This window comes from Prionailurus bengalensis, chromosome B2 (genome assembly GCF_016509475.1).
Source record: "Prionailurus bengalensis isolate Pbe53 chromosome B2, Fcat_Pben_1.1_paternal_pri, whole genome shotgun sequence".
NCBI classification, from domain to species: domain Eukaryota; kingdom Metazoa; phylum Chordata; class Mammalia; order Carnivora; family Felidae; genus Prionailurus; species Prionailurus bengalensis.
This window is the reverse complement of record NC_057349.1, coordinates 53,494,183-53,521,681: the sequence shown is the minus strand read 5'-3', so window position 1 is coordinate 53,521,681 and position 27,499 is coordinate 53,494,183. Positions and strand designations below refer to the sequence as shown.

The 27,499-nt window shown below is 37.3% G+C and overlaps 1 protein-coding gene across 20 annotated transcripts in view; it reads left to right on the top strand.

The window, feature by feature from the left end:
- The window catches only part of DST (dystonin), a 496,232-nt gene that overhangs the window by 319,353 nt on the left and 149,380 nt on the right, over window positions 1-27,499 (top strand). For 18 of the 20 annotated variants that reach the window (XM_043591694.1, XM_043591680.1, XM_043591693.1 and 15 more), the window contains 21 exons: window positions 3,348-3,441; window positions 3,754-3,908; window positions 5,198-5,663; window positions 5,752-5,880; window positions 6,043-6,120; window positions 6,230-6,391; window positions 6,482-6,586; window positions 8,892-8,987; window positions 9,590-9,715; window positions 10,338-10,490; window positions 10,884-11,038; window positions 11,244-11,370; window positions 11,856-12,039; window positions 13,435-13,592; window positions 14,329-14,507; window positions 15,501-15,639; window positions 16,389-16,582; window positions 17,970-18,132; window positions 18,846-18,929; window positions 19,672-19,779; window positions 20,307-20,405. In XM_043591694.1, the coding sequence (XP_043447629.1) occupies window positions 3,348-3,441; window positions 3,754-3,908; window positions 5,198-5,663; window positions 5,752-5,880; window positions 6,043-6,120; window positions 6,230-6,391; window positions 6,482-6,586; window positions 8,892-8,987; window positions 9,590-9,715; window positions 10,338-10,490; window positions 10,884-11,038; window positions 11,244-11,370; window positions 11,856-12,039; window positions 13,435-13,592; window positions 14,329-14,507; window positions 15,501-15,639; window positions 16,389-16,582; window positions 17,970-18,132; window positions 18,846-18,929; window positions 19,672-19,779; window positions 20,307-20,405 (3,154 nt within the window). Of the gene's footprint in view, window positions 1-2,862; window positions 3,231-3,347; window positions 3,442-3,753; window positions 3,909-5,197; window positions 5,664-5,751; window positions 5,881-6,042; window positions 6,121-6,229; window positions 6,392-6,481; window positions 6,587-8,891; window positions 8,988-9,589; window positions 9,716-10,337; window positions 10,491-10,883; window positions 11,039-11,243; window positions 11,371-11,855; window positions 12,040-13,434; window positions 13,593-14,328; window positions 14,508-15,500; window positions 15,640-16,388; window positions 16,583-17,969; window positions 18,133-18,845; window positions 18,930-19,671; window positions 19,780-20,306; window positions 20,406-23,884; window positions 26,603-27,499 lie in introns of those variants that run through there. The other 2 variants (XM_043591699.1, XM_043591698.1) reach the window with 2 other exon arrangements.

Sequence of the window (27,499 nt, the reverse complement as noted above, 5' to 3'; positions counted from 1 at the left end):
GTCTCCTCTAATAATCTAAATTACCTGTGGGCATTTCCCCTATATTTAAGTCATCAGGGCCTGGATCCATTTGCAGGTCAACAGTTCATTTACTTCGTTTTTTATTATATTTTTGCCAAGGCCATCCTTCCGTGGGGCAATGGAAGCCAGATTCGAGTCTGTCTCCATTTATTTTATTTATTTATTTTTTTAAATTTTTTTTTTCAATGTTTTTAATTTATTTTTGGGACAGAGAGAGACAGAGCATGAACGGGGGAGGGGCAGAGAGAGAGGGAGACACAGAATCGGAAACAGGCTCCAGGCTCTGAGCCATCAGCCCAGAGCTTGATGCGGGGCTCGAACTCCCGGACCGCGAGATCGTGACCTGGCTGAAGTCGGACGCTCAACCGACTGCGCCACCCAGGTGCCCCGAGTCTGTCTCCATTTAAAGGGCAGCGAAGTGGCCTCTAGAGAACACTCAGGATATGCTGGTTCAAATTCCTACTTCCACAAACGCAGTTATTCCATGAAATCATCACTGACTCTTTATCATTCTCTCTCTCCCATTCTCTCTCTCCCAGTGCCTGGGAAAGCACTGCTTAGTCCTTAGGAGATATTTGTTGAGTGGATTTGCCTCCATTATAGTACTTCCCTCACAGCCTGTCCTATGTATGGCATTGGGGAAGGGAGCTCCGTAGGGGCTGACCCTCACAGTATAGGCCTGTGTGGTCCGGTGCACCTCTCTGGCCTTCTCACTCCACACCCTTCTTGCTCCCTACCCTGTGGCCACACTGGCTGCCTCTCAGGAGCCCTGATGTGCCAAGATCCTGCCCTCCTCCATACACAGGATCTTTGCACCATCTGTTCCTTTGGCAGGGAAGTCTCTTTCATCCTCCATGTCTCTCTTCACTCCTGATCAATCTCAGATCCCGGCTCCAGTGTTACTTCCTCACGAAACTTCCTGTGGTCTCCCACGCTGGTTCAGATGTCTTGGTTATAACTCTCATATTTACATGTATTGTTCTTTCATATCACAGTTGTAATTTTATATTTATTTCTGTGATCGTTTGAGTCAGGGCTGCCTGTTCACAGTTATGAGCGCCAGGAATGTGGAGACAGACTTGGTTTTGCTGTCTTTTGTGTTGCCAGTGCTTAATGCATTGCCTGGGACACAGGGAGCCCCTAGAGTACTCAAGTTCTTTGTGTTCCACACATGACTCCCGTCTTGTTGAAATAGGAAAGAATAATGCCTTGAAGATATGAGAGCAAGGCTAACGTGTCAGTTATTTATGAAAATACTGATTACACTTCTGTTAAAGTATAATATTCTATCTGCATAACTGGATCTAGCCAAAATAAGCTTGAAATACCCAGGGTGAACCTTTTATGGAGGAGATAATTGTGGGTGATTAAAATTATACACTAAACTAATCATCAGAAGTAATGGAAAAGTATGTCTCAGAAAGGATAATGGAGTAGATTTTTAGTTGTCAGAATAGTAACCGGATTTTAATGCAGTGGTTGAGTTCAAGGTCCAGGAGCTAGTGAATCCTGGATTAGATTTTTAGCTTAATTTGCAAGCTGTGTAATCTTAGACAAATTCATTAACCTCTCTAAGCCTCAGTTTCCTTATTTGTAAACAGGATGTAATAGTACCTACCACATTTGGTGCTTATAAGTATGTGATGAGGTCATGCATATGAAATGATCAGTTAATTTCCTGGCACATAATAATTGCTTAATAAATGCTAATGCTGCTGTTATTATTTCAAGCTTTTCTGCTTACTAACTATATTTGATATGATACTCTCAAATTTCCCCTTTCTTGCCATCTGAAAAGAAAAATAGCTACCTTTAGAGTGGAGAAGCAACAGTTTTGCTTTGTAGTGTTGGGTATATGAAAATACTCTAGGAGCTTGGTTGGATAAACGCCTTCATTTTTCTTGACACAAGTTTTTTGGCATTAACTATTAACTGCAAGTAATAACCATGTGCAGTGAGAGTGTGTAAAAGGTAAAGGAGAAGTAACCAATGTTCTTTTGCCATGTAATAACCTATAGAAAGGAAAAACAAGCACAGACAAGTTGAATTTGCAAGCATTGCATTGATATTTTTCTACTTTAGTGCTTTGGCTTTCTTTCTTTCTTTCTTTCTTTCTTTCTTTCTTTCTTTCTTTCTTTCTTTCTTTCTTTTTCTTTTCTTTTTTTTTTTTTAAAGTTTATTCATTTATTTTGAGAGAGAGAAAGCATGAGTCAGGGAGGCACAGAGAGACAGAGAGGGAGAGAATCCCAAGCAGGCTCCACACTGTCAGCATGACACGGGGTTCGAACCCACAAACCATGAGATTGTGACCTGAGCCGAAGTCTGAAGTTTAATAACTGAGCCACCCAGGCTCCCATACTGCTTTGGCTTTTAAAAATATAAAGTAACAGTAGTAAGATTAAGTAACATTCTTGAGAGCACATCATGTGAAAAAAGGCAAATGGATAATTTTCCAGTTAATTTAATCTAATAAACAAATGACATAGAGGTTAAAATGGAAATGTACTTTGTTTCTCATCAAACTCACTTGTTTACATGTGCTTATAAGTACCAGCTTTTAGCCAGGAGAGACAGACCTGGCCCTTTACAAAAGTCAGGCTGTGATTGAATATTTGTATTTTTAAGCTGGTGATTGGTATTGCCTGAATAACCTTTACAATTGTACCTGGGCTTCAGTGAGAGGCACCTGAGTTGTTTTTTAGGTGACTGCAACTGGATGACTCTTGATGAAAATATTTGGCAAATATTTTTCAGTGACGCCCTGATGAGCCTGCCTTGTCCATACTTGTAGAGTTTTCATGCAGGCTACAAAAGGCAAACCTCAGCTAGCAAACGCATGGCTTTAGGCGAGATTCTTTTGAATGGTTACCAGCACATTATTTGCTGTATGTTGAATATGCAAGTTGGAGCGTATTTAAGGAGCTATTAAAGCTGTAACATTTAGCTGTGGTTTTCACCGTTAGAAGTAGAGCTTTCAGCAGACCTTCTACTTTTTAGTCTACTTTTAATGGTCAAAGAAAGAACATCGTTTCAGGAACAAAAATGCACAGTAGTAGTTACAGCTACCGTAGCAGTGATTCTGTGTTTAGTAACACTACTAGCACTCGAACCAGTCTTGATTCAAATGAAAACTTTCTCTCGGTTAATTGTGGTCCAACTCTGATCAACTCCTGCATTAGCTTCGGCAATGAATCCTTTGATGGACACAGGTATGGAATCCTCGTTGTAGGATTGTGTTTTGCTTTTGGTGGGGAATTATTTTTCAGGGGCGGTAAACTCTGTACTTCAAAGGGCAAGGCTTTAATTTATTTTGTCCCTTCTTGTAGGTTGGAAATGTTGCAGCAGATTGCCAACCGAGTTCAAAGGGACAGTGTCATCTGTGAAGACAAACTGATACTTGCCCGAAACGCTCTCCAGTCTGTAAGTTAATTTTAGGAGCCATTGGGATTATGGTGGAGGGGTCTGTACCTTTGGGTGAAATAAAATTTTTGTGTAACATTTAGTTGATTCTTGGTATTGTCTTCTACTGAAACTTAAAGTTTGTTAAAGATTGCGATCACTGTTTGCTCTCTTGAGGAAGAGTGAGCAAAGAGAAAGCATATTTTTGAACCAAAAGGTAAAACAGAGAAGACCTAATAAGTAGCTTTGCATTCCAGTATTTTGAGTTTCATATTTGAGGCTAGTTTGGAAACTTGTTTCATGAAATTAATATTGAGTTCTTTTAAAATACAGGATTCTAAAAGATTAGAATCAGGAGTACAGTTTCAGAATGAAGCAGAAATTGCCGGGTATATACTTGAATGTGAGAACCTTTTACGCCAGCATGTAATCGATGTACAGATTCTTATTGATGGAAAATACTACCAGGCAGATCAGTTGGTACAGAGGTAAGATTGCTACGTACTCATACCTTATCCTTTTGTGTAATCACTTCATGGGCACTTGTGATGGGAATGTAGAATGTGGCAGTTTTATGAAATACATTTCTTATGTTCTTTTCAGTTGAAAATGTGTGTTGCCTTAATTCAGATGTATTTTGAGATGTTAAATAGGTATTTGTTTTTCAAAGATAAGTAATAGAAAAATACTTTATAGCACATACAATATGGAATACTGCAGTAATATACTTACGGCTAAAATAGTTGTATGACATTTGAAAAGGGAAAATATAAGAAAGTATCCTTTATAACTGATTTTTTAAGTTATCGATTTATCCTATCATGAAAATATTTATAACAAAATGTTGAAAAAAAATGTATAAAATTCTGTGTCTCTGAGAAGTGGGTTTAGGGGTAGGGAATGGAACCCTTTCAGGTTGTAGACTGTATATGTTATATGTATATAATATACTGTATATATTATATGTATATAATATATACAGTATGTAGACTGTATATATTATATATATGTATATAATACATATTAAGCAAAAATTGTAAATGATGCTTTGACCCAGTAATTTCACTTCCAGGAATTTGTAATAATTTTAAATATAGAAAATATATAAATAAATAAATAAGTGTTTTGTTCATGTCAGAAATCTTTTATAATAACAAAATTTGGAAATATCCTACATGTCAAATAATAGAATGATGACATTGTAGTGCAGTAATTATGTTCACTAGAAAGACTATGTGATAATATGGAAAGTGCTTATTGCACAAATTCAGTGAAAAAAATTGTGATGCCAAATTTTGTCAGTATGATTACAAGGACTTTTTTTTTTTTTTTTGAGAGAGAGAGTGAGCACGTGCAAGGGGGGAGAGGGGCAAAGGGAGAGAGTGAGAGAGATTTTTAAGCAGGTTCCACACCCAGCGTGGAGCCTGTCTCAGGGCTCAATCTGAAGACTGTGAGATCATGACCTGAGCCAAAAGCAAGTCAGACTTTTAACCGACTGAGGTGCCCCATGATTTTTTTTTTAAATAGACTATTTTTTGGAGCAGTTCACGTTTACAGAAAAATTGATTGGAAAATACAGAGTTTCCTTATGCCCCTTTATACACACCTTTCCCAATTAGTAATATCTTGAATTAGTGTGATTCTGTTGTTATAATTGATGAGCCAGTAATTGATACATTACTGTTAACTGACTAATGTCCATAGTTGGCATTAGAGTTCACACTTTGTGAAAAATGCCTTTTGCGTTATAGTTTACGTCTTCTGATGTTCTTTCCAGGGTTGCAAAACTCCGCGATGAAATTATGGCCTTGAGGAATGAATGTTCCTCGGTGTACAGCAAAGGGCGCATGCTGACGACGGAACAGACAAAACTCATGATATCAGGAATTACTCAAAGTTTAAACTCAGGATTTGCACAGACCTTAAACCCCAGTCTGAACTCAGGGCTGACCCAGGGTTTAACGCCTTCCCTGACCCCTTCTAGTGTGACATCAGGCCTGTCATCAGGTCTGACTTCCCGTCTGACTCCATCTGTCACTCCAGCTTATACACCTGGTTTCCCATCAGGAGGATTAGTTCCAAGTTTCAGTTCAGGAGTAGAGGCCAATTCATTACAAACTCTGAAATTGATGCAGATCCGAAAGCCCCTTCTAAAGTCTTCTTTGCTGGATCAGAATTTAACAGAAGAGGAAATCAACATGAAATTTGTTCAAGATCTTTTGAATTGGGTTGATGAGATGCAGGTAAAAAAATGTTTACCTGAAAGTTTTAGTCTTTAGTCTTTATTGCTCTTAGTTTCTTTTTTTAAATCTAGTATCTTTCTGTTTAAAGGTGCAGCTGGACCGCACTGAATGGGGATCAGATTTGCCAAGTGTTGAAAGCCATTTAGAGAATCATAAAAACGTTCACCGAGCTATTGAAGAATTTGAATCTAGCCTTAAAGAAGCTAAAATCAGTGAGGTATATGAATTTAAAATCTGTATATATTTCATTTTAGTTAGCTATTGTTTTGCTCTTTTTTTTTATATATAAAGAGCCTATAACAAAATAATAGATACAGTGAGTATGAGTCAGAATTCCTTAGGATCCCTAAGCTTGATGTCTTTTTATCCCATGTTATAGATCCAAATGACGGCACCTCTTAAACTAACTTATGCAGAAAAGTTACACCGATTAGAGAGTCAGTATGCAAAACTCCTGGTAAGTTGTGTTTTTTTGTTTTGTTTTGTTTTGTTTTGTTTTTACTTTCTGTTTCCCTTATCTCTATTTGGCAAAGACATGATTCTTAACAATGATTTTTCTTACAAAGAATACATCCAGGAATCAGGAACGGCACCTTGATACACTCCATAATTTTGTAACTCGTGCAACTAATGAACTTATTTGGTTGAATGAAAAAGAAGAGGAGGAAGTTGCCTATGACTGGAGTGAAAGAAATAACAACATAGCTCGGAAAAAAGATTACCATGCTGTGAGTATGGCCTTTGTCATTGAATGCCAAGGTTGTATATCAGGTGTAGATCTTTTTCTAACCTCACTTCTTCATTTTTTGTTAAATTAGGAATTAATGAGAGAACTTGATCAAAAGGAAGAAAATATTAAATCAGTTCAGGAGATAGCAGAGCAGCTACTTTCGGAAAATCACCCAGCCAGACTGACAATTGAGGTAAGTCAGGAAGCATAACGGTCATGGTCGAATATTGACATTTGATAGTCACTCTTTAGATTCTTTTATTGCTGATAAATTCAGAAATACAAACTATCAAACTTTTAATACAACGTGACTTAAAAATAATGTTTCTGACAAATCATAGTGCTTCTTGCCTTTAGCTCTCTTGCTTTTTCTGTGTTACTCACCTGTCACTTAGAATAAAGGTACCTTTGTCAACTCCCATGGCTAAAGCGATGTATTATAGTAAATATGAAGGCTCTTTTTTTATTCCTCCCTGATACTGTGGTATCGTGCAAGCCATGTAACCAGACTTAGCCTCCTATCCAAAATGGGGGCGATCCTCTAACCCATAGCATTGTAGTAAGATGAGGCAAATAACGTACTCTTACTACTTAGTACAGCTCTGGTTACATATGTTCCCAGGAAGTATTTACAATTATTATTTAACTTAATAATTTTATTCACAATCTAGTTTTGTGAGGTATATTGGAACAACAGTCTGTCAAAGCCACATGGCATAGTGCACACATTTCACATCCAGAAATGGAGAAGTGGTATGGGATTTATCAGGTTTCCCGTGCGGTAGTGGTAGTGTGTTTACTTTTTAGTCCTAATATGTACTAGTTAGAGTTAGTGACTTTCTAAAAGTAAAGGGGTGTTATATAAGAGAGACATGCATCAAACATGGACAAATGTGGTATATTGCCAGAGGGAAAAGATGGAGCTGTACTTAAAATGTGACATGCTTCAAACTCTCACAGGTGAGGAGAGGAATCTGATAGTCTTTGTTCACTGAAATTGCCACAAAACAAAAGATTAGTGAAATTTTAGGCCTCAATAGGAAGTTTTGGGAATGTTATATTTGACCTGCTTCATAGAAAAATGGAGTCTTAGGGCACCTGGGTGGCTCAGTCAGTTAAGCGTCTGACTTCGGCTCAGGTCATGATCTCACAGTTTGTGGGTTCGAGCTCCGCGTTGGGTCTGTGCTGACAGCTCAGAGCCTGCTTCAAATTCCGTGCTTCCCTCTCTCTCCTTTTTCCCTGTTTGTGCTCTCTTTCTCTCAAAAATAAATAAATAAACAAACATTAAAAACAAAAAAAATTAGAGTCTTGCATGCAGATGAAATGCCAATTAAAGAGCCAGTTAAAGAGCTAGAAGAGTAGTGGGGAGCATTAGGGAAAGCACTTTAGAATAACGAAGGATTTGGATATACTTTTGTATGATACTAAACTAAAAATAGAGTAATCTTCAAGGTAGAGATGAAACTGTTAGGAAATATGATTACAGGCTAAGAATTTTAATGGGATTGGATAATGTGAATGTGAACCTGATTACTTTTATGTAGAAATGCTAATCTAATTAAAAATTTCTTGAGGGATAAAATTAAGCTTGAGTCATCTTTATGATTCTTTTGGCCTATCCAATGTCTTGTGGGCACATGGGTAATATTTAGTTAATTATCAACACTTCTTCATACGTTATGTGAAAAAATAAACTAATAATCTAACAACTCACAATGATATGTCTTTTACAGCCAATTTGCTCAAAGTAGCTTAATTTGAGGGTGCAGGTAATATGACTGTGATATGTTGCCAGATTTCCATTCCTACACTGTATATTCCGTTCAGAAAGCCTGCCTGAGCATAGCTCAGCAGAAATAACTTTTTCCAGGAGGGGAAGCGTGACAGGCTTACTTGAGTCATTAAAGTATCTACATCGCCCTCTTCTGGAAGTCAGTGAATTGCATCTTAAATATGAAAGGGTGTTTTATGTTTTCTTTATGAAGTAGGTGTTCTGTTACCTTTTTGCTCTCACAAGAGATTCACTTTATATTCAAAATTCAAGTGAAAATATTTGTAATAAAGATTCCTAGTACTATAATAATTATAGTTCCAGAATTACAGAAATAAAGGATTGCCCTCTCTCTTCTTCACTCTTCCCAAACCTCTCTGGCAAAAACAAGTATGTAAGTCACCCCCCTGACCCCAAGAACTGCTGGCCTAGTTTTAGAAACAAAAACAAGTGAAAACTACAGAACCATCTATTTTTATGTGCATTTTTAAATATTTATTTTAGATTTAATTTAAATTTAGATTTAGATTTTTAGGACTGGCTTTGTGCAAGTGAGAGCTCTTGTATTAGAGGGACATTTCACTACCCTAATTTTCAGGTCTTGCTCTGTTAAAATGATCTCATCACCTATTTCGATAGCAGAGTTTCTAATCCTTTAAAAGCTTTGTCGTATGTATATGTCATTCCTCTTCAGCCAGTTACAATGGCTGTGATTTTTATCTTCAAGGCCTATCGAGCGGCAATGCAGACACAATGGAGCTGGGTCTTACAGCTGTGCCAGTGTGTGGAGCAGCACGTCAAGGAAAACACCGCGTATTTCGAGGTATGTGAATGGGATCACAGCGTGATTTGGGCCGATTTACAGAAAGCATCTCCCTATTTATTGAGGACATGTATGTAATGTGCAGGGGAAAGAAACTGAAATATTTTCTTTGTAGGGTATATGGGAAAAATGTCCTATAGGATAGACTGAAGCATTGTATTAAGGAGGAAATCCTTTAAAAGCCTTTTAAAATGTCAGAAAATCTTTATTTTATAAATGCCTTTTACAAGGAAATATTTCATTATAAAGAGTCATTACAAAGAGCTCTTTTTTTTTTATTCTTCAGGAATTTTAAAATATTGGAATTTCACTCCTACTCATAAATTATTTGGACCCTCAAGTAAAACAAAGCTTTAGCCAGAATAATATAGGGCCAAAGCACAATACAGATATCAGCTTTAGACACTTAGCATTTACTGACAATCATCCAAATTCAACAGTGGTTGTTTGGGTAAAGGAGGAATGTGACTATTAAGTTGTCTTGTGATTTTATTCTCTTCCTACTCATGAGGGGTCCACGGGGCTCTGGTACTTGGACTTGACAACTCTGTGCTTGACTGGCATTGAATAAACTTGAGCTGCCGGTTTTCATCTTTTTATAGTTTTTCAATGATGCCAAAGAAGCTACTGATTACTTGAAGAATCTCAAGGACGCCATTCAGCGGAAGTACAGCTGTGACAGATCAAGCAGCATTCACAAACTGGAAGACCTGGTTCAGGAGTCAATGGTACCAGTGCAAGAACCTGTGCATTTCATCAGTCTTGTGAATCAGGAGTAGATTAGTATTTCATCATATTGTTATGTGTGCAGAACTTTATATTTTATTGGTACTGTTGGTATTTCATTTGATCAGGCATTTAAACATTCAGTTTTATTGTAACAGTTACAACAAAAGTGTTTTTTATGTGATTGCCTTCATGTTTTAAATACATGTTTTGATAGTGGTGTGTGTGTGTGTGTGTGTGTGTGTGTGTGTTTAGTCATGCACTTCACAAATAACTGTAAGCACTTTGTATATGGTAGACACTATTTTAAGTACTGGAGATAGAGCAGTGAAGAAAAGAGACAAGAATCCCCACATTCCTGGTGCTTCTGTGCGAGAGGGGGAGCAGGCAGTAAACATGGTAAATGAGTAAAATATAGGTAGCATAGTGGTAAATGCTAAAGAGGAAAAAAAAACATCTCATAAAGACAAGGGAATGAGAGATGCCAGAGGGGGCGGGGAGGGCTTGAATGTTTAAACCAGGTGGTCAGGGACTTTTGTGATGCAATTTTGTTTGTGTAAAGCCCTAAAAGAAGAGAGAGTACAAGTCTTTTATTTTTCAATATCTGTCTTATGTATTACTTAGGAAGAGAAAGAAGAACTTTTACAGTATAAAAGCACAGTAGCAAGCCTGATGGGGAGAGCAAAAACAATAATTCAGCTGAAGCCGAGGAATCCTGACTGTCCACTCAAAACTTCTATTCCAATCAAAGCTATCTGTGACTACAGACAAATTGAGGTATTGTAGAAGTAGACCAATTTCTGGCACTGTTCTTGTATTTCTTAATTTATTTTAAAGTTTATTTATTAGAGAGAGAGGGTGAGCAGGGGAGGGGCAGAGGGGAATACCAAGCAGGCTCCGTGCTGTCAGTGCAGAGTGCAACTTGGGGCTTGAACCCATGAACCGTGAGATCGTGACCTGAGCTGAAATCAAGAGTCAGATGCTTAACCATCTGAGCCACCCAGGCTCCCCTATTCTTAATATTTTAAAAATGAGGTCATATTGCTTGTTCTCGTGGTAGAGTTTTCTACCTCAAAAAACAAACAAACAAAAAAATCCCAAGATTGGGTATGATAAAGGATTAGTTGATAGTGACCTCATTGCGTTATTCTTTTCTTCATTTAAAACCAGATAACCATTTACAAAGATGATGAATGTGTTTTGGCCAACAATTCTCACCGTGCGAAATGGAAGGTCATCAGCCCCACTGGGAATGAGGCTATGGTCCCGTCTGTGTGCTTCACAGTCCCTCCACCAAACAAAGAAGCAGTTGACTTTGCAAACAGGTGTGTATGTGTTCACTAAACACGTAGAACTGGGTTTGGAGGCTCTCTGAAGGTTGAAGAAACAATCAATACTTTGTCAAGGCCCACAGGATCAGAAGGATCTAGAACTAGTAAACACGGGATAGTTCACAAACAGAAAAATTGTAGCATGTTTTCAGAGGGAGTGAAAAGAATTAAGTGTTTGTTTGTTTTTCATATTTTTCAGAATTGAGCAACAGTATCAGAATGTCCTGACTCTTTGGCATGAGTCTCACATAAACATGAAGAGTGTAGTGTCCTGGCATTATCTCATCAATGAAATTGATAGAATTCGAGCTAGCAATGTGGCTTCAGTAAGTATAAATCTACACATCAGCCTGATCTGTCCAAAAATGTGGGGCACATTAGCACGAGGGGTGGAATTTTGTTTTTGTTACAGGATAGGATGGAGCCCAGCAGAGCCATGCTAATATTCATCCATTTAATGGTTATTTGTTACATACCTGCTATATACAGGCACTTTGTAAGAATTGGGGAAATCTGGAGATCACATTTCATTCAGTGCTTAATACATTTTGATAAGGAGACAGGCTATAGTGTTTGAACTTATGGGATAATGTGATTTCATTTTTTGATGTTTTATAATCTTGTTTTTCCTCATCTTTTAAAACTCAAAAATGTTAATTAAGAATTGCATTAATTTCAAATGGTTCTTCTATTTATGGCTATCAATATGAACTGATGTGTACCAGGAGACCCTAACTTAAGAACTGTCCTGTTTAAATTTAGCTCTTAGTACCATAATCACTTGATTACATGGATCATTGGTCTTCCTTAGATAAAGACAATGTTACCTGGTGAACATCAACAAGTTCTGAGTAACCTGCAGTCTCGTTTTGAAGACTTTCTGGAAGATAGCCAGGAATCCCAAATATTTTCAGGCTCAGATATAACGCAACTGGAAAAGGAGGTTAATGTATGTAAGCAGTATTATCAAGAACTTCTTAAATCAGCAGAAAGAGGTAAAGCATGGGAGTCTTTATCTTTTTTTCCCTCCATAGGTGTTTAGATCAGGCTATTTTCTGCTGTCAGTGGGAATCTTGATCTTAGGAGTGTTCTATTACCCAACCTATGATAGTTAGGCACAGTGCTACCTATCAGACATAGAAATTAAAAGTATGTTTGTGGTAGGAAGATACAAGAGAGGTTCATTTATTTCTAAATGATCAACTAATTAAAAAATGCCAACCAAATAATATGACAAATGGTGAATTCTTAACACATCTGCTTTTCAGCATTTCCTTTCTTTTTTTTTTTAATTTTTTAAATTTTTATTTATTTGAGAGAGACAGAGACAGAGCACAAGCAGGGGAGGGGCAGAGAGAGAGGGAGACACAGAATCCAAAGCAGGCTCCGGACTCTGAGCTGTCAGCACAGAGCCCAACGTGGCGGTTGAACCCACAAGCCATGAGATCATGACCTGAGTCAACGTCAGGCACTTAACACACTGAGCCACCCAGGCACCCTCCAGTATTGTCACTATTTTGTAATGCAATGTTCCGAATGATCTTTTAGTTTCAGTCATTTTTCTATGTACCGAATCTGGATTTTTTTTTTTTAAAGACTTTATCTTTTGGAGCAGTTTTAGATTCATAGTAAAATTGAGAGGAAAGTACAGAGAGTTCCCATAATCCAAACTGGATTTTATACAGGGGTTAGAGGAAAAGGTTGTGTCTAGTTAACTTCTGTTAAATATATATTTTATTCTGAAATCTTTTGATATTACCTAGAGACAAAAGAATTTATTAGTAATCTATTAAAAATTTTTTTGAAACATTAACAAATTCTTTACCTACCTTTCATTTTTAAGGGTTTTTAATTTAAAAAATTAATCTGCAGCTAATATAATTCACATTTTTGTGATCATAAAACAGCATAATATATTTACTTTCCTTGGACATCATATCAGAAATTGGCGGGGCACCTGGGTGGCTCATTCAGTTAAGCATCTGACTTTGACTCAGGTCATGATCTCACAGTTCTTGGGTTTGAGCCCTGCATCAGCTCCGTGCTGACAGCTCGGAGCCTGGAGTCTGCTTCAGATTCTGTGTCTCCCTCTCTTTCTGTCCCTTCCCCACTTGTGTACTCTCACTCTCTCTCTTTCAAAAATAAATAAAACATTAAAAAATAAATCAGAAATTGGCACTTTTGGGGAAATATTATTAACTGTTCATAAACTGTGATGTCCACTGTTTCGAGATTTATATCTTTAGGGTGAGATTTTGGTGAATGCCTGGTAACAGTGGTTCAACCAGCTATGTCCCAGTAGTAGTAACACTGCCACATTAGGATACGAACAGCAGCATCCAGAAGACGGAAAACAAGGTATTTTCTAAACGTTACATTTACGTTCACAGAGGAGCAAGAGGAATCTGTGTATAACCTGTACATCTCTGAAGTTCGAAACATTAGACTTCGGTTAGAGAGTTGCGAAGATCGGTTGATTAGACAGATCCGCACTCCACTGGAAAGAGATGATTTGCATGAAAGTGTGTTCAGAATCACTGAGCAGGAGGTGAGATTCGTAAATGTGTTGGGACAGAATTAACTTAAGGTAAATTACTGTCTCGGTGGCCTTCACTGTCAAACTCCAGTGACTTCATATGCTCAGCTTTGCCCACTGGTCACGTTGTGAGATCTGATTATGTGTTTATTTCTTATTGTGAAGCAGGATTCTGTAATTCAGTTCTATATTTGACTCCGGTAAATGTAGAAATGTGTACCCTATTACTGGACTTGTCATAGTGAAAGTCATCTATGTTTATTGACCACCTGCTGAATGCAGAAGCACGGAGTTAGGTATTTGTGCCCAAGGAGATGGGCAGTAAGGGAATTACTGATTATGAGACTTGAATGCTGTGGCTTACTTTCCATGATAAAGAAAAAGTAAAGAATATGTAGCTTTTTTAAAAAAAATTTTTTTTTTCAACGTTTATTTATTTTTGGGACAGAGAGAGACAGAGCATGAACGGGGGTGGGGCAGAGAGAGAGGGAGACACAGAATCGGAAACAGGCTCCAGGCTCTGAGCCATCAGCCCAGAGCCTGACGCGGGGCTCAAACTCACTGACCGCGAGATCGTGACCTGGCTGAAGTCGGACGCTTAACCGACTGCGCCACCCAGGCGCCCCAAGAATATGTAGCTTTTTAAGTCAGTGATTATAATGTAAATTGTGTGTTTTTAAACTGTTTTAGGAAAGATGCCCCATCTGCAGTGACAGCCCAATACCTATGTTTATTCTCTGTTTTATAGAAACTAAAGAAAGAGCTGGAGCGACTTAAAGATGATTTGGGAACAATCACAAATAAATGTGAAGAATTTTTCAGTCAAGCAGCAACCTCTGCATCAGTGCCCACCTTACGGTCTGAGCTCGGTGTGGTCATTCAGAACATGAACCAAGTCTATTCTATGTCTTCCACTTACATAGATAAGTATGTAATCTCTGTCTTTTTATTTATTTTTATTTTTTTACAGTTTATTTTGAGAGAGAGAGAGAGAGAGAGTGTGAGTGGGGGAGGGGCAGAGAGAGGGGGAGAGAGAGAATCCCAAGCAGGCTCCATGCTGCCAGCACAGAGCCCAGTGTTGGGCTCAAATCCACAAAACCATGAGGTCATGACCTGAGAAGAAACCAAGAGTCGGATACCCAACCTACTGAGCCACCCAGGCACCCCTGTAACCACTGTCTTAATATAAATTTGCTTCATGGGGTGCCTGGGTGGCTCAGTCAGTTGAGTGACCGACTTCGGCTCAGGTCATGATCTCATGGTTTGTGAGTTCGAGCTACACGTTGGGCTCTGTGCTGACAGCTCAGAGCCTGAAGCCTGTTTCGGATTCTGTGTCTCTCTCTCTCTCTGCCTCTCCCCGACTCATGCTCTGTCTCTCTCTGTCTCAGAAATAAATAAACATTAAAAAAATTTTTTTTTAATTTGCTTCATACAACTGTCCTATATACACATGCTGTTCATTTAAAACATTCATCTTTATTAAAGTAAATACTCCCTTTTTTTGTTTTAATAACAAATGTACTAAATATTTCCATGGATTTATTATGCTTCATATTGAAAGGAAATGTGCCTCAGATTAGAGCATATGTGGACAGGTGTTCCCACATTTTGCCCATAGTTTTAATCCCACATCTGTTGGAGCCCATAGTATTTTTTCCTCTAGAGCTTGGTCTAAATAAGGTTTGAAAGAAGACCACCTTATGTTGCAATCTCTTGCAAAAGAGCATTTGCAGGGCAGGGCATGAGAGCACATGCCCTCCATTAAGAAGAGAGTTAGTTGAATGTTGATCTCGTAGTAAATGTCTCAGTGCTGCAAGATGAAGAACAGCTGTATCGTGCGTCATTATGGTGCGTCAGGACTGTGTTATTGGAAAATAAACATTTACTAATAGGAAGCTGTTGTTGCATTCTCTTTTTTAGACTGAAAACTGTTAATTTGGTGTTGAAAAACACTCAAGCAGCAGAAGCCCTGGTAAAACTCTATGAAACTAAACTGTGTGAAGAGGAAGCAGTTATAGCTGACAAGAATAATATTGAGAATCTAATAAGTACCTTAAAGGTATGTGTCTCACTTCTGGCTCTTTTATAAGGTCATACTTTATTTCTCCAGCACCTGGATCTTCAAACATTAAGTAAATAACTTAATTTGAATATATTTATATTCATTTCATTTCATATCTCTCTATAGCCATACCTTAGCATAAATGAGTCATTTTTAGTTTGTGGATAGTTTTTCTCATTTGAAATTTGCATCTTTTTGATAATAGCTTTTTATAATCAATTCATGTGAGCAAAAGGAGTTGAAGCTAAAAATTATATTATTTTTAGTAGATTCTCTTGCTGAAAGAGGCAGTTAAGACATTAAGGATGTAAGTAGAGGAGTTAATTCAAGAAGGGAAGTAGACAGGTAATTGTACTCGTCTGTATTGATATTTCTATGTATAAAGCATGAATATAAAATTATTGCGAAGGAGTGAAAAATGGTCTCTTTGATTTTTAATGCAAGTATTCACTTTTAACCAATGAGATTAGTAGATACTTAAGAAATAGTCTTGCTTAATTTTCTTTTATTGATATGCAAATTATTTTAGGCTGAACTTTATAAAATTGCTTTTTTTAAAGATCAAAGTGCAGTCAGATATTGATAATTTCATATGGTTCAAACTAATATATTATTTTTGTTTATGAAAGATAGTCTTTATTTTATATCAGTCATTTGTACATAAATTGTAAAATTAGGTAAAGAGTGTGTTTGCCTAGTGAGTGGCTGACACATTTTTATAACTTTCACCCATTAATGTATTTTAGCAATGGAGGTCTGAAGTAGATGAAAAGAGAGAGGTATTCCATGCATTAGAGGATGAGTTGCAGAAAGCTAAAGCCATCAGTGATGAAATGTTTAAAACCTATAAAGAACGGGACCTTGATTTTGACTGGCACAAAGAAAAAGCAGACCAATTAGTTGAAAGGTGGCAAAATATTCACGTTCAGATTGACAACAGGTTAGTATCCTCTTGTGTTCAGTTTCAGCACAGATATAATGCTTATCCTTGTGTTCTAGTAAAATCTAAAGTTACTAGGTTTTTTAAAACTTCATATATAGTTAATTTCACAGAGTTACTTTCCATATATAGTTAGTTTGATTAATTGCAAGAGCTCTATCTAATTATATTTCTTTTTGTTTTGGTGGGCTTTAGCAAGACAGTTAACTTCAAAATAAATGTTTTTCAACTCTTTTAATTAAAAAATGTTTTCAATGTTTATTTTGAGAGAGAGAGTGTGAGAGAAGGAGAGCGGGGGAGTGGCAGAGAGTGGGAGAGAGAGAGAGAAAGAGAGAGAGAGAATCCTAATCAAGCTCTGTACTGGCAGCAGAGAGACCGATGTGGGGCTCAAACTCATGAACCCTGAGATTATGACCTGAGCCAAAATTAAGAATTGGATGCTTAACCATCTGAGCCACCCAGGAGCCCCTTAACTCTATTTTGCTAAAACTGCTGATGTATTCTGGCATTGGTATAGTAAATCTACTCGTCTTTTCTGAAGGAAAAAAATAAAGTTCTATGAGTTATTGCCAATGTACAATATTCAAATAACCAAGACTTAGTAAGAACATGGATCATGTGTTTGAGAGGGCTGTATGAATCAATCTATACTACACCTAAGAAGTGTAAAGCGATTGTAATGACCTGATGTTCATTTTAATTTAGGTTACAAGAAAGTTGAAATCATTCACCCAGTGACTGAAGTAAAAAAGTGAAAGCAAATGGGATGGTTTTAGGGCTCATCTTAAAGGAAATCAAGTCCTGTCCTTTATCATTCATTGTAATGTTTATATTAATGCCAATAAAGTGCTTTTATAATACAGGGCCATTCTTGAGAAGTAAAATTATGTCCAAATATATGTTATCTAATTTCTGTAAAATATGTTATGTAGTAAATGTTTAATATAGTAGTCTTAAAATCATAGAAACTGAGGTTTTTTTTTTTTTCTCACACTTCCTAGAAAGCGCTCTCTGAGTCCATGTTGAGCCACCTATTGAAATACTTTGTCATTATTTCAAAAGAGAACTGCCATTGGATGCAAGCTTTGGGTATTTAAGATATGCCAATTGATAATAATTATGGTTAAGTTTCCAATTTTCTTGATTTTTAGTTTTAGTCTGTTGGGCTTGAACCTAGAAAAATCAGAACTACTAAGTTGTACAACCCCAGGGCAAAATGTTTATATTCAACCTAAGCCAGTATGGAGTGAGTCCCTTGGAGATAGGCCTTGAATTCTTTACACTTATCCCTATTGTTGTACCTAGTGCGTTGTATGTCTCACTATACCTTGCACTCTCTTAAGGGATACTGTTGGAAACTATGAGTATCTTGTTTTTATTCTCTTAGGTTACGGGACTTAGAAGGCATTGGCAAATCACTGAAGTACTATAGAGATACTTATCACCCTTTAGATGATTGGATCCAGCAAGTTGAAACTACCCAGAGAAAAATTCAGGAAAATCAGCCTGAAAATAGTAAAACTCTAGCCACACAGTTGAATCAACAGAAGGTATGTAAAAACAGTTCCTTATGCTAAGGTTGTGCCTTGGTTGAGTCATGACCCTTATCTTCCTTTACCTTGTTAAAAGAAAGCCAGCAACTATCTGGAGGAAGGCAAGGAGTAAATCATAAATATTAAAATCCTATAGTCCAAACTTACATCCATCACGTACTTTGATTTCTTAGAAGTCGTTTTTGAAAATATAAGGCATTAGAAAATAGCACGTTGGGACAGTGTTCAAATTTAATCATTTACTCATAAGTATGGTCATTTAATCATTAGTATGGAAATCTCTTTGGCACTTTGGTGGCCACAATAGTTTTGCAGTATCTTAAATAAATAAAAATGGCTAGTGTCTGTAGAAAATTAAACAGCCACATTTGACAGAGAATTGAATTCTTTGAGATTTCTGTTCCATCTTGAGGGGACAATAGTGTCCAGTTCCACTTTGATCAGGAATGGGGGGGGGGCCAAGGCCTTCAGTCCACTTTTGGATAATTCCTGGGGAGTTTAGTAATTTTTGCTTTGGAAGCCCCCTGAGGCTGGGTCACTTATGTGGCTTAATCTAGAAGTTTGTAATTTGCCTCACTACATACTAAGTACAAAGGACTAAAGAGCTTTATTATTAAAGGGTATGGTTATTTCTTAGTTCCTGAGCATTTTAGTAGTTAAATAGCATAGAGTTCCTTGTTCTCTTTCTTCTAAACTCTATGTGTTTATAGATGCTGGTGTCCGAAATAGAAATGAAACAGAGCAAAATGGATGAGTGTCAAAAATATGCAGAACAGTACTCAACTACAGTGAAGGTAAGAAGATTCAGTTACTTGCATCAAGTTCAATGTTCAGGTATGTGAGTCAACAAAATACTGAAGAAAAAAAAAAGCCTCTGCAAATAATTCCACTGTGTTAAAAAGTAAAAACAGAGAATCTTCATTTGAACCCTGTGACACTTACCTAATAATTCTTTGTGACATGTGAGGCACACGTCAGCCTCGGGTTCATTCATTTTCTCCCAATCACACACGACACCCCAGAATAAATGCATAGCTCTGAAATTTTTTTTTTTTTATCATTTTGTGCATGTTTGTGTATGTTCTGTCTCTCTCTTTCTCTCTCTCTGTCTGTCTCTCTTCTTTACTATTGCTAGAATATTCCCTGGAAGAGCTTGACTTTCTTAGGAGACAGTTCCCATGTGTTTGAAGCTGTTGACAATGCCTGGGCTTTAGCCATCAGACCTACTCTTCCATTGCCCAGCCAGAGGAAAGGGAGGCTGAATATAACTAGCATATTGTAACTAAATGTTCCCATGAACTTCTAAAGAGACCTAGGAAACTTTTCTGATCACCCTAAATATTTCTTATTTTTATTACCGCCTTGGAAACATTCCAGGATTAGATAGATTCCTTAAAGTGTAGTTTTGCAGTAATTTTGTAATGTTGCTCAGTGAAACTAGGTTCCATTTCTCTGTATCAAGTCACCGAGTCACTGTAGAATGAAGTGTCAATGCTTTGCTTTAAGTAATTTAGTCTTATTGACTCCATTATACAGGACTATGAATTACAAACAATGACCTACCGGGCCATGGTAGATTCACAACAAAAATCTCCAGTGAAACGCCGAAGAATGCAGAGCTCAGCAGATCTTATTATTCAAGAGGTAGTAAAAGCATGAAAGAAGGGAGGGGACATAAAAGAGAGAAACACTACTGAAAGAATTATAATTATCTATTTGTATTGTAGTAGAATATATATAATAGGAAATGTACCATTTTAACCATTTTTAACTGTGCAGTTCAGTGGCACTCAGTATATTCACACTGTTTTGCAAACATGACCACTGCCCATTTCCAGAACTTTTTTCCTTGTCCCAAAAAAGAAACTCTCTACCTAAAACAATACATTTTATTAAGGGTTCTAGAAAATCCTTTGAAAAGCTTTATTCCAAGATTAAGTATTAATTACAGAGAATTATAAATGTACTTCATCATTACATTTAGAGAATTGTCATGTAGTATGGTTTGCACAGCAGTAAGAAGCTCATTCCTGCCTACTTACCACTATTGGGCAGTTGTGTATTTTACTGTCACAAAGCCTAGTTAATGTTATAATTATTAATCAACATTCATTAAACTCACTTAGAGCCACTGGAGATTGTGTTTTTATTATTTATTTCATTATTTGCAGTTCATGGACCTAAGGACCCGATATACTGCTCTGGTCACCCTCATGACACAATATATTAAATTTGCTGGTGATTCATTAAAGAGGCTGGAAGAGGAGGAGGTAACCATTAACTATGAACAGCTAACTAAAAGGAACTATAATATTTTTGGGAAAACAAAAAAAAACTGTACATGGTTGAGAAGTAATTATTTAATTAGAAAATCACAATGAGAAAGAGTAGAAGCCTAGGATTTTTTAGTTTGTTTCTAAGATTCTCTCAAATAGGGAAGACATTGTTGATTTTCACTCTAAGATGCTAATATTATTAGAGTCATGGCTCTATTTATATTATGGAATGTTGGTAGTTTGGCAGAATTTTTTTCATTTTTTCTCACATTTGAGAAGTATACTTCTTTGAGGTATAGTTACTACTGTTAAAATGTCTACAGAAATACTACTTAAACACATTTCTCTTAAGCATTTTAAAGTGATTTACATCTTTAAGGATTTAAAACATAAAATCAATCAATTTAGAAGAAAGGTTTTTGCACAAAATGATACTACTTTTTAAGAATTGTGGAGGTTTTTATTTTGATTTTTCCTAAAGATCTATGGTGAATGGTAAAAAGACTATTTAAGTACCATTCTAATTTGGAGGATTTCTGTGTTTTTATTCTACATTCACAAAATATATTCAGAAGTAGAGCAAGCAGTTGATGAAAATACATTGTCATAAAAAGTTGTTGTATCTAATTTTGAAGGGATAATGCTATGCTTTATTATCTTAATATGTTTTCTATGCCTAACCTCAGAACAGACAAAAATAGTAGACAGAATGCTAAAGTAAATAAATTGCGAGGCATTAGCTGTTTTAAATTAGGCTGTTGATAATTCTGAAGATGATTATACTTAATGTTAACACTTCTTATAATGAGAGAATGTAAATGGTAGTGAATGTCTAATAGATGTTACTTTATTTTCTACTATTTTAGTCTGTTCAGAGTTAACAGTTTTCTGCAACTAATTCACTAACGTAGCTAATTGCAAGTCTTTATAACTAGATTTCTTTTCAGTTAAAAAGGAGAACCAGAATATTTGTGACCAAATAATCAGTATACATCTCTCATCAGTGAAAGAACATCTATAATTTTTTTTTACCTTTTTAGATTTTGAGAGATATGATTCCACTTAAAATGATATGTAGATCTTTTAGATTGCATATTTAGTAGTTAAATATAAGTCCTTTTCCTTTCTTAATAGTGTATATGTGATTTGCACATACATGAGCCACTTTGCTTAGTTTATCTGATGAGGTATAATACTAGAAGTTGATAGAACAAAAAAATATTTCAGAAAGCCTGAGATTAGGCTTGTCATCTTTTGAAATGTAAAAGATTCGTATTGGATTGAAAGTCAAAACAATAGAATTTATGGAGGACCATGCAGGGACTGTAACTCAAAATAGATAGAACACATTCCTGATTAAAAATTCACCAATAAAGGATCATATTAATGCAGTGTCTTATAAAAGATACGTAGTTCGGTTTTCAGACCCAGGAAACAGTCTGCAAGGACCTACATTGGATGTCTTGGTCTGATAGCAGAATTTTTTAAATAATAAACATAAAATCAAAGAGGGATAGAAGTTAATTTCAAAAGATGAAACCCAATTAAAGAAATGTTAGTGGAGTATAATGGGTATTAGATGGATAAAGAGATTTTCTAATCTGTGTTGAGAGAAAAACATATCAAGCATTAATTGATGGGATTAAAGGACAGCATGTCCTTTCTGACTTTTCATTTTTCTAACCTCAGAACATGACAGAAGAAAAAAACAGCTCAAAACCTCTTAGCAACAGCTAAGTTTTAAAAGATTTTGATAAGGAATTGAGATGAAAAAAAAAAAAAAAACAGAAATCACCTCAAAAAAAATACTGAAAATTTGATATTTAAACAGGTAGCATGATTCAGTGTCACCAGTTGATCCTGATAACAAAATAAAATAGAGCACTAATTTTTGCATGTTGTGATGAGATTTGTTTTTATATTCACATTCTTATTAGGAGAAACCATATTTAGGTTAGCAGGAAACAACTGATATTCTTGTCAAAATTATTGGGGATCAAAAATTAGAAGAAGTGGTATAAGATGTGTGGTCTATGATGTAAATTAAATTCTTAAAATTCAAAGCCTCTCAGAGAAAAAAAAAATCTGCTACCTAGAATAATTTCACTACTCCTGTTTAAATTGTTTCTAATTATGATAATTTTGAGTTAGTGATATGAAACTAATAGTCCGATGGTATTAATAAAGAGAAATTAAATTGGATTATATACTAGCCCTGATCATGTAGTCCTGTAGTCAATGCAGAATGTATTCCTCTTAGCTGAGACTGATTCTTCTATCATTTGAAAAATAATTTTTTTTTATTCTATACATTGGAGCTGGCTCCCTAATTATATTTTTAAAAGCATTTGTATTTAACAAATATCTTTATATTTATGGAGTATCTAAAGGTACTTGTCAAGGTGGATTCATATGAGACATGTCATTAACAACAACAACAAAATCTGTGAGTATATGAAGCACATCTTTTCTAAAGGGACTATAGCTGCCTTTGCATTAGCAACTCTGATTATTATAATTGTCATAATATGGCAAGTATAAACAAATAAGGAATTTGGCTTGAGAAATTACAAGTTTTTATATAATTTTCCTCCTTCCCCATGTTAGGTATTATTTCTTGTTTTGACTCTTTAAAGTAGTACCAAAACTCCATATTTTGTTTCTTTAACCATAAAACAGAGAGATGTAAATATCATTTTAAATTTCCATTGGGTGACATATTGAAAACTAAATTCTTAATTGTCATTCGGTTCCTTTATGTTCTTAGCTTGTAGGACTAAGTTGTGAGTGAAAGCTGAAAGGGCGCCGTTGTGAGTCTTACTTCCCACTTTGTCACTCACCTGTTGTGAGGGTTTTCAAAAGTATTTGACCTCCCTGCACCTCAGTGTCCTCATCTGTAAAAGGTTGGGGTCACGCTGTATGTTTTGTGAGGTCCCTCCTTTCTTGCTGTAAAATCTTGAGCCTACCTAATTTTTAAAATGAAATGGTTCTTTTTAAAATTTTTTTTTTTCAACGTTTATTTATTTTTGGGACAGAGAGAGACAGAGCATGAACGGGGGAGGGGCAGAGAGAGAGGGAGACACAGAATCGGAAGCAGGCTCCAGGCTCTGAGCCGTCAGCCCAGAGCCTGACGCGGGGCTCGAACTCACGGACCGCGAGATCGTGACCTGGCTGAAGTCGGACGCTTAACCGACTGCGCCACCCAGGCGCCCCAAAATGAAATTGTTCTTGAGAGACAAGAAAAGATTCTTTGGGTTAGCAAACCTGACATGAAGGATTTTTTTTTCGCTTTTCCCATTGCCAGCTTTCTGAAGCTTCCTCTCTGGAAGGTGGTGGTGGTGGTGGTGGTGGTGGTGGTGCTTGTTCTGCGATTTGTTTCCCTTGTTTTTATAAGTACTTTTATGAGCATCGCTTCAGGTTTTTGTGGATAAATTTGAATAGAACACTTTGACACTTTTAAACATCTCTTGTAGATTAAAAAGTGTAAGGAGACTTCTGAACATGGGGCATATTCAGATCTGCTTCAGCGTCAAAAGGCAACAATGATTGAGAATAGCAAACTTACGGGAAAGATAAGTGAATTGGAGAGAATGGTAGCTGAACTAAAGAAGCAGAAGTCTCGAGCAGAGGAAGAACTTCCAAAGGTCAAGGAGGCTGCAGAAAATGAATTGAGAAAGCAGCAGAGAAACGTAGAAGACATTGCTCTGCAGAAAATCAGGGCCGAGAGTGAGGCCAAGCAGTACCGCAGGGAGCTGGAGACCATTGTGAGGGAGAAGGAGGCTGCAGAACGGGAGCTGGAGCGGGTGCGAAGGCTCACCCTGGAGGCCGAGGCCAAGAGGGCAGCAGTGGAAGAAAACCTCCTGAACTTCCGGAACCAGTTAGAGGAGAACACCTTCACCAGGAGGACCCTGGAAGATCATCTTAAAAGAAAAGATTCGAGTCTCAATGACCTGGAACAACAAAAAAATAAATTGATGGAAGAATTGAGAAGAAAGAGAGACAACGAGGAGGAACTCTTGAAGCTGATAAAGCAGATGGAAAAAGACCTAACATTTCAAAAACAGATAGCAGAGGAACAGTTGAAAGAAAAGCAGAAAATTGAACGGGAAGCGAGAAGAAGAATAACTGAAATGCAGTATTCGTGTAGAGAAAACACGTCGCCTGCCTGTGCAGTCGCCCAGGCTACGTCATACAGGGGAACAGCAGACAAACAGAAAACAGAAGAACTCAAACAGCAGGTAGATGAGCTAACTGTCGCCAATAGAAAGGCCGAAAAAGACATGAGAGAGCTGAAGTACGAACTCAGTGCCCTTCAACTTGAAAAAACTTCATCTGAGGAAAAGGCTCGTTTGCTAAAAGAAAAACTGGATGAAACAAATAATACGCTGAAGTGCCTGAAGTTAGAGTTGGAAAGGAAGGATCAGGTGGAGGAAGGGTATTCTCAACAGCTCAGAGAACTTAGTAGGCAGTTGAACCAAACCACAGACAAAGCTGAAGAAGTTTTGCAGGAAGCTAATGATCTTAAGAAAATAAAGCACAATTATGAACTGGAATTAGAATGTCTTCAACAGGAAAAAGGGAAGCTGCAAAGAGAAGTAGACAGGATCACTAGGACCCGTGCTGTAACGGAGAGAGATATTCAGCATTTAAATTCACAAGTGAATTCTCTTCAGGCTGAGAAGGAATCCTCTAATGAAAGAGTACGATTCTGCCAGAGAAAGTCGGATCATCTAAAAGAACAGTTTGAGAAAAGCCATGCACAGTTGCTCCAAAACATTAAAGCTGAAAAAGAAAATAATGATAAGATCCAGAAGCTTAATGAAGAATTGAAGAAAAGTAATGAGTGTGCAGAAACGCTAAAACAAAAGGTCGATGAGCTCACGAGGCAGAATAATGAAACCAAGTTAATGATGCAGAGAATTCAGGCCGAATCGGCGAACGTGGTTTTAGAGAAACAGGCTATCCAGCAAAGATGTGAGGCCCTGAAAATTCAGGCAGATGGTTTTAGAGATCAGCTACGCAACACAAACGAACACTTGCATAAGCAGACAAAAACAGAACAGGATTTCCATAGAAAAATTAAATGCCTCGAAGAAGACCTGGCCAAAAGTCAAAATTTAGTCAGTGAATTTAAGCAAAAGTGTGACCAGCAGAACATTATCATCCAGAATACTGAGAAGGAGGTTAGAAACCTGAGTGCAGAGCTGACCGCTTCCAAAGAGGAGAAGCGACGAGGGGAGCAGAAGGTACAGCTGCAGCAGGCTCAGGTGCAGGAGTTAAATAACAGGTTGAAACAGGTACAAGACGAGCTGCACTTAAAGACCATAGAGGAGCAGATGACCCACAGAAAGATGCTTCTGTTTCAGGAGGAATCTGACAAGTTCAAACGCTCAGCAGAGGAGTTTCGGAAAAAGATGGAAAAGTTAATGGACTCCAAAGTTATCACTGAAAAGGATATCTCAGGCATCCAGCTTGACTTTGTGTCTCTCCAGCAAGAAAACTGCAGGGCTCAAGAGAACGCCAAGCTGTGTGAGACAAATATTAGAGAACTTGAAAGACAGCTTCAGCAGTATCGTGAGCAAATGCAACGAGGGCAGAATGTGGAAGCAAATCATTACCAAAAGTGCCAGAAACTTGAAGATGAGCTGGTAGCCCAGAAACGTGAAGTTGAACGCCTGAAGCAAAAGATGGATCAACAGATAAAGGAACACGAGCATCAGTTAGTTTTGCTCCAGTGTGAAATCCAAAAAAAGAACCCAGCCAAAGACTGTACCTTCAAACCGGATTTTGAGATGGCAGTAAAGGAGTGTCAGCACACCGGAGAACTGTCCTGTAGGAACACGGGGCAGCTTCGCCCAGCGACCAGATCTCCATTGCTGAGAAGGACGCGAGAGTCACAGCAATCAGAGGAAAAATGGCAACATCGGGTTGTTGACCAGATACCAAAGGAAGTCCAATTCTGGCCATCAGGGGCACCGCTTGAGAAAGAGAAAAGCCAGCAGTGTTACTCTGAGTATTTTTCGCAGACAAGCACTGAATTACAGATAACTTTCGATGAGGCAAACCCTATTACAAAACTGTCAGAAATCGAGAAGATAAGAGATGAAGCTCTGTACAATTCCAGGCCACCGGTTAGGTATCAGGATGACAAATGTGCAATGGACCTGGCGAAGCTTTTGGCCCCCTTAGAGGTATACTCTGGATTCTGAGACCTTATCAGCTACCTCATGTCAAGTTTCCTCTTGTGTTTTCTTTCTCTGCTACACTAAATTTTTTAATAACATTGAGCAAGATTGGCCCTTTGTAGTTCTGGCAGAAACTAATGCTATCATTTTCTAGTGATTGACTTGAATCTTTACTACAGATTATCATTCTTTAGTTTTTAAATGTTTGAGATCAAATACACAGATGTAATAGTTATACTGTGACATCTATGGTATTATATTCCGATGGACATTTTTTTCTTGAATGTTTATTTTGAGAAAGAGAGCAAGTGCACACATGCGTGAGAAGGGGAGGGGCAGAGAGAGAGGGGTGAGAGAGAGAATTTCAATCAGGCTTCATGCTATCAGCACAGAGTCGGCCCCAGGGCTCAGCCTCTGGAACCATGGGGTCATGACCTGAGCTGAAACCAAGAGTCGGATGACTGAGCCACCTAGGCATCCCTGAAGAATGTTTTTTTTGTTTGTTTTAAAAGCTAGGAAAACCAAGAAGTTCACTTTAATTTCTAACAGTTTCTGGGGACACATTTCATCTTTTTTAAACATTTCATTTTTTTAAGATTTTATTTTTCAGTAATCTCTATACCCAGTGTGGGGCTCGAACTTAAAACCCCAAGATCAAGAGTCACACACTCTACTGACTGAGCCAGCCAGGTGTCCCTAAACATACCATTTTAACACCTTTATTGTCATCCAGGTAAACCTCACACTCTCAAAATAATATTACTTGTCCCTGAACCCTCTTTGTTTTGAAAATTTTCTTCTCTTTACTTACTTTTGTTATTGTAGGAAGTATATTTGGATTAAGGATGGGTAAAGTGACGTCACGTTCTTTAGATGGCCTTTAACGTCTCATGAATTCCTGTT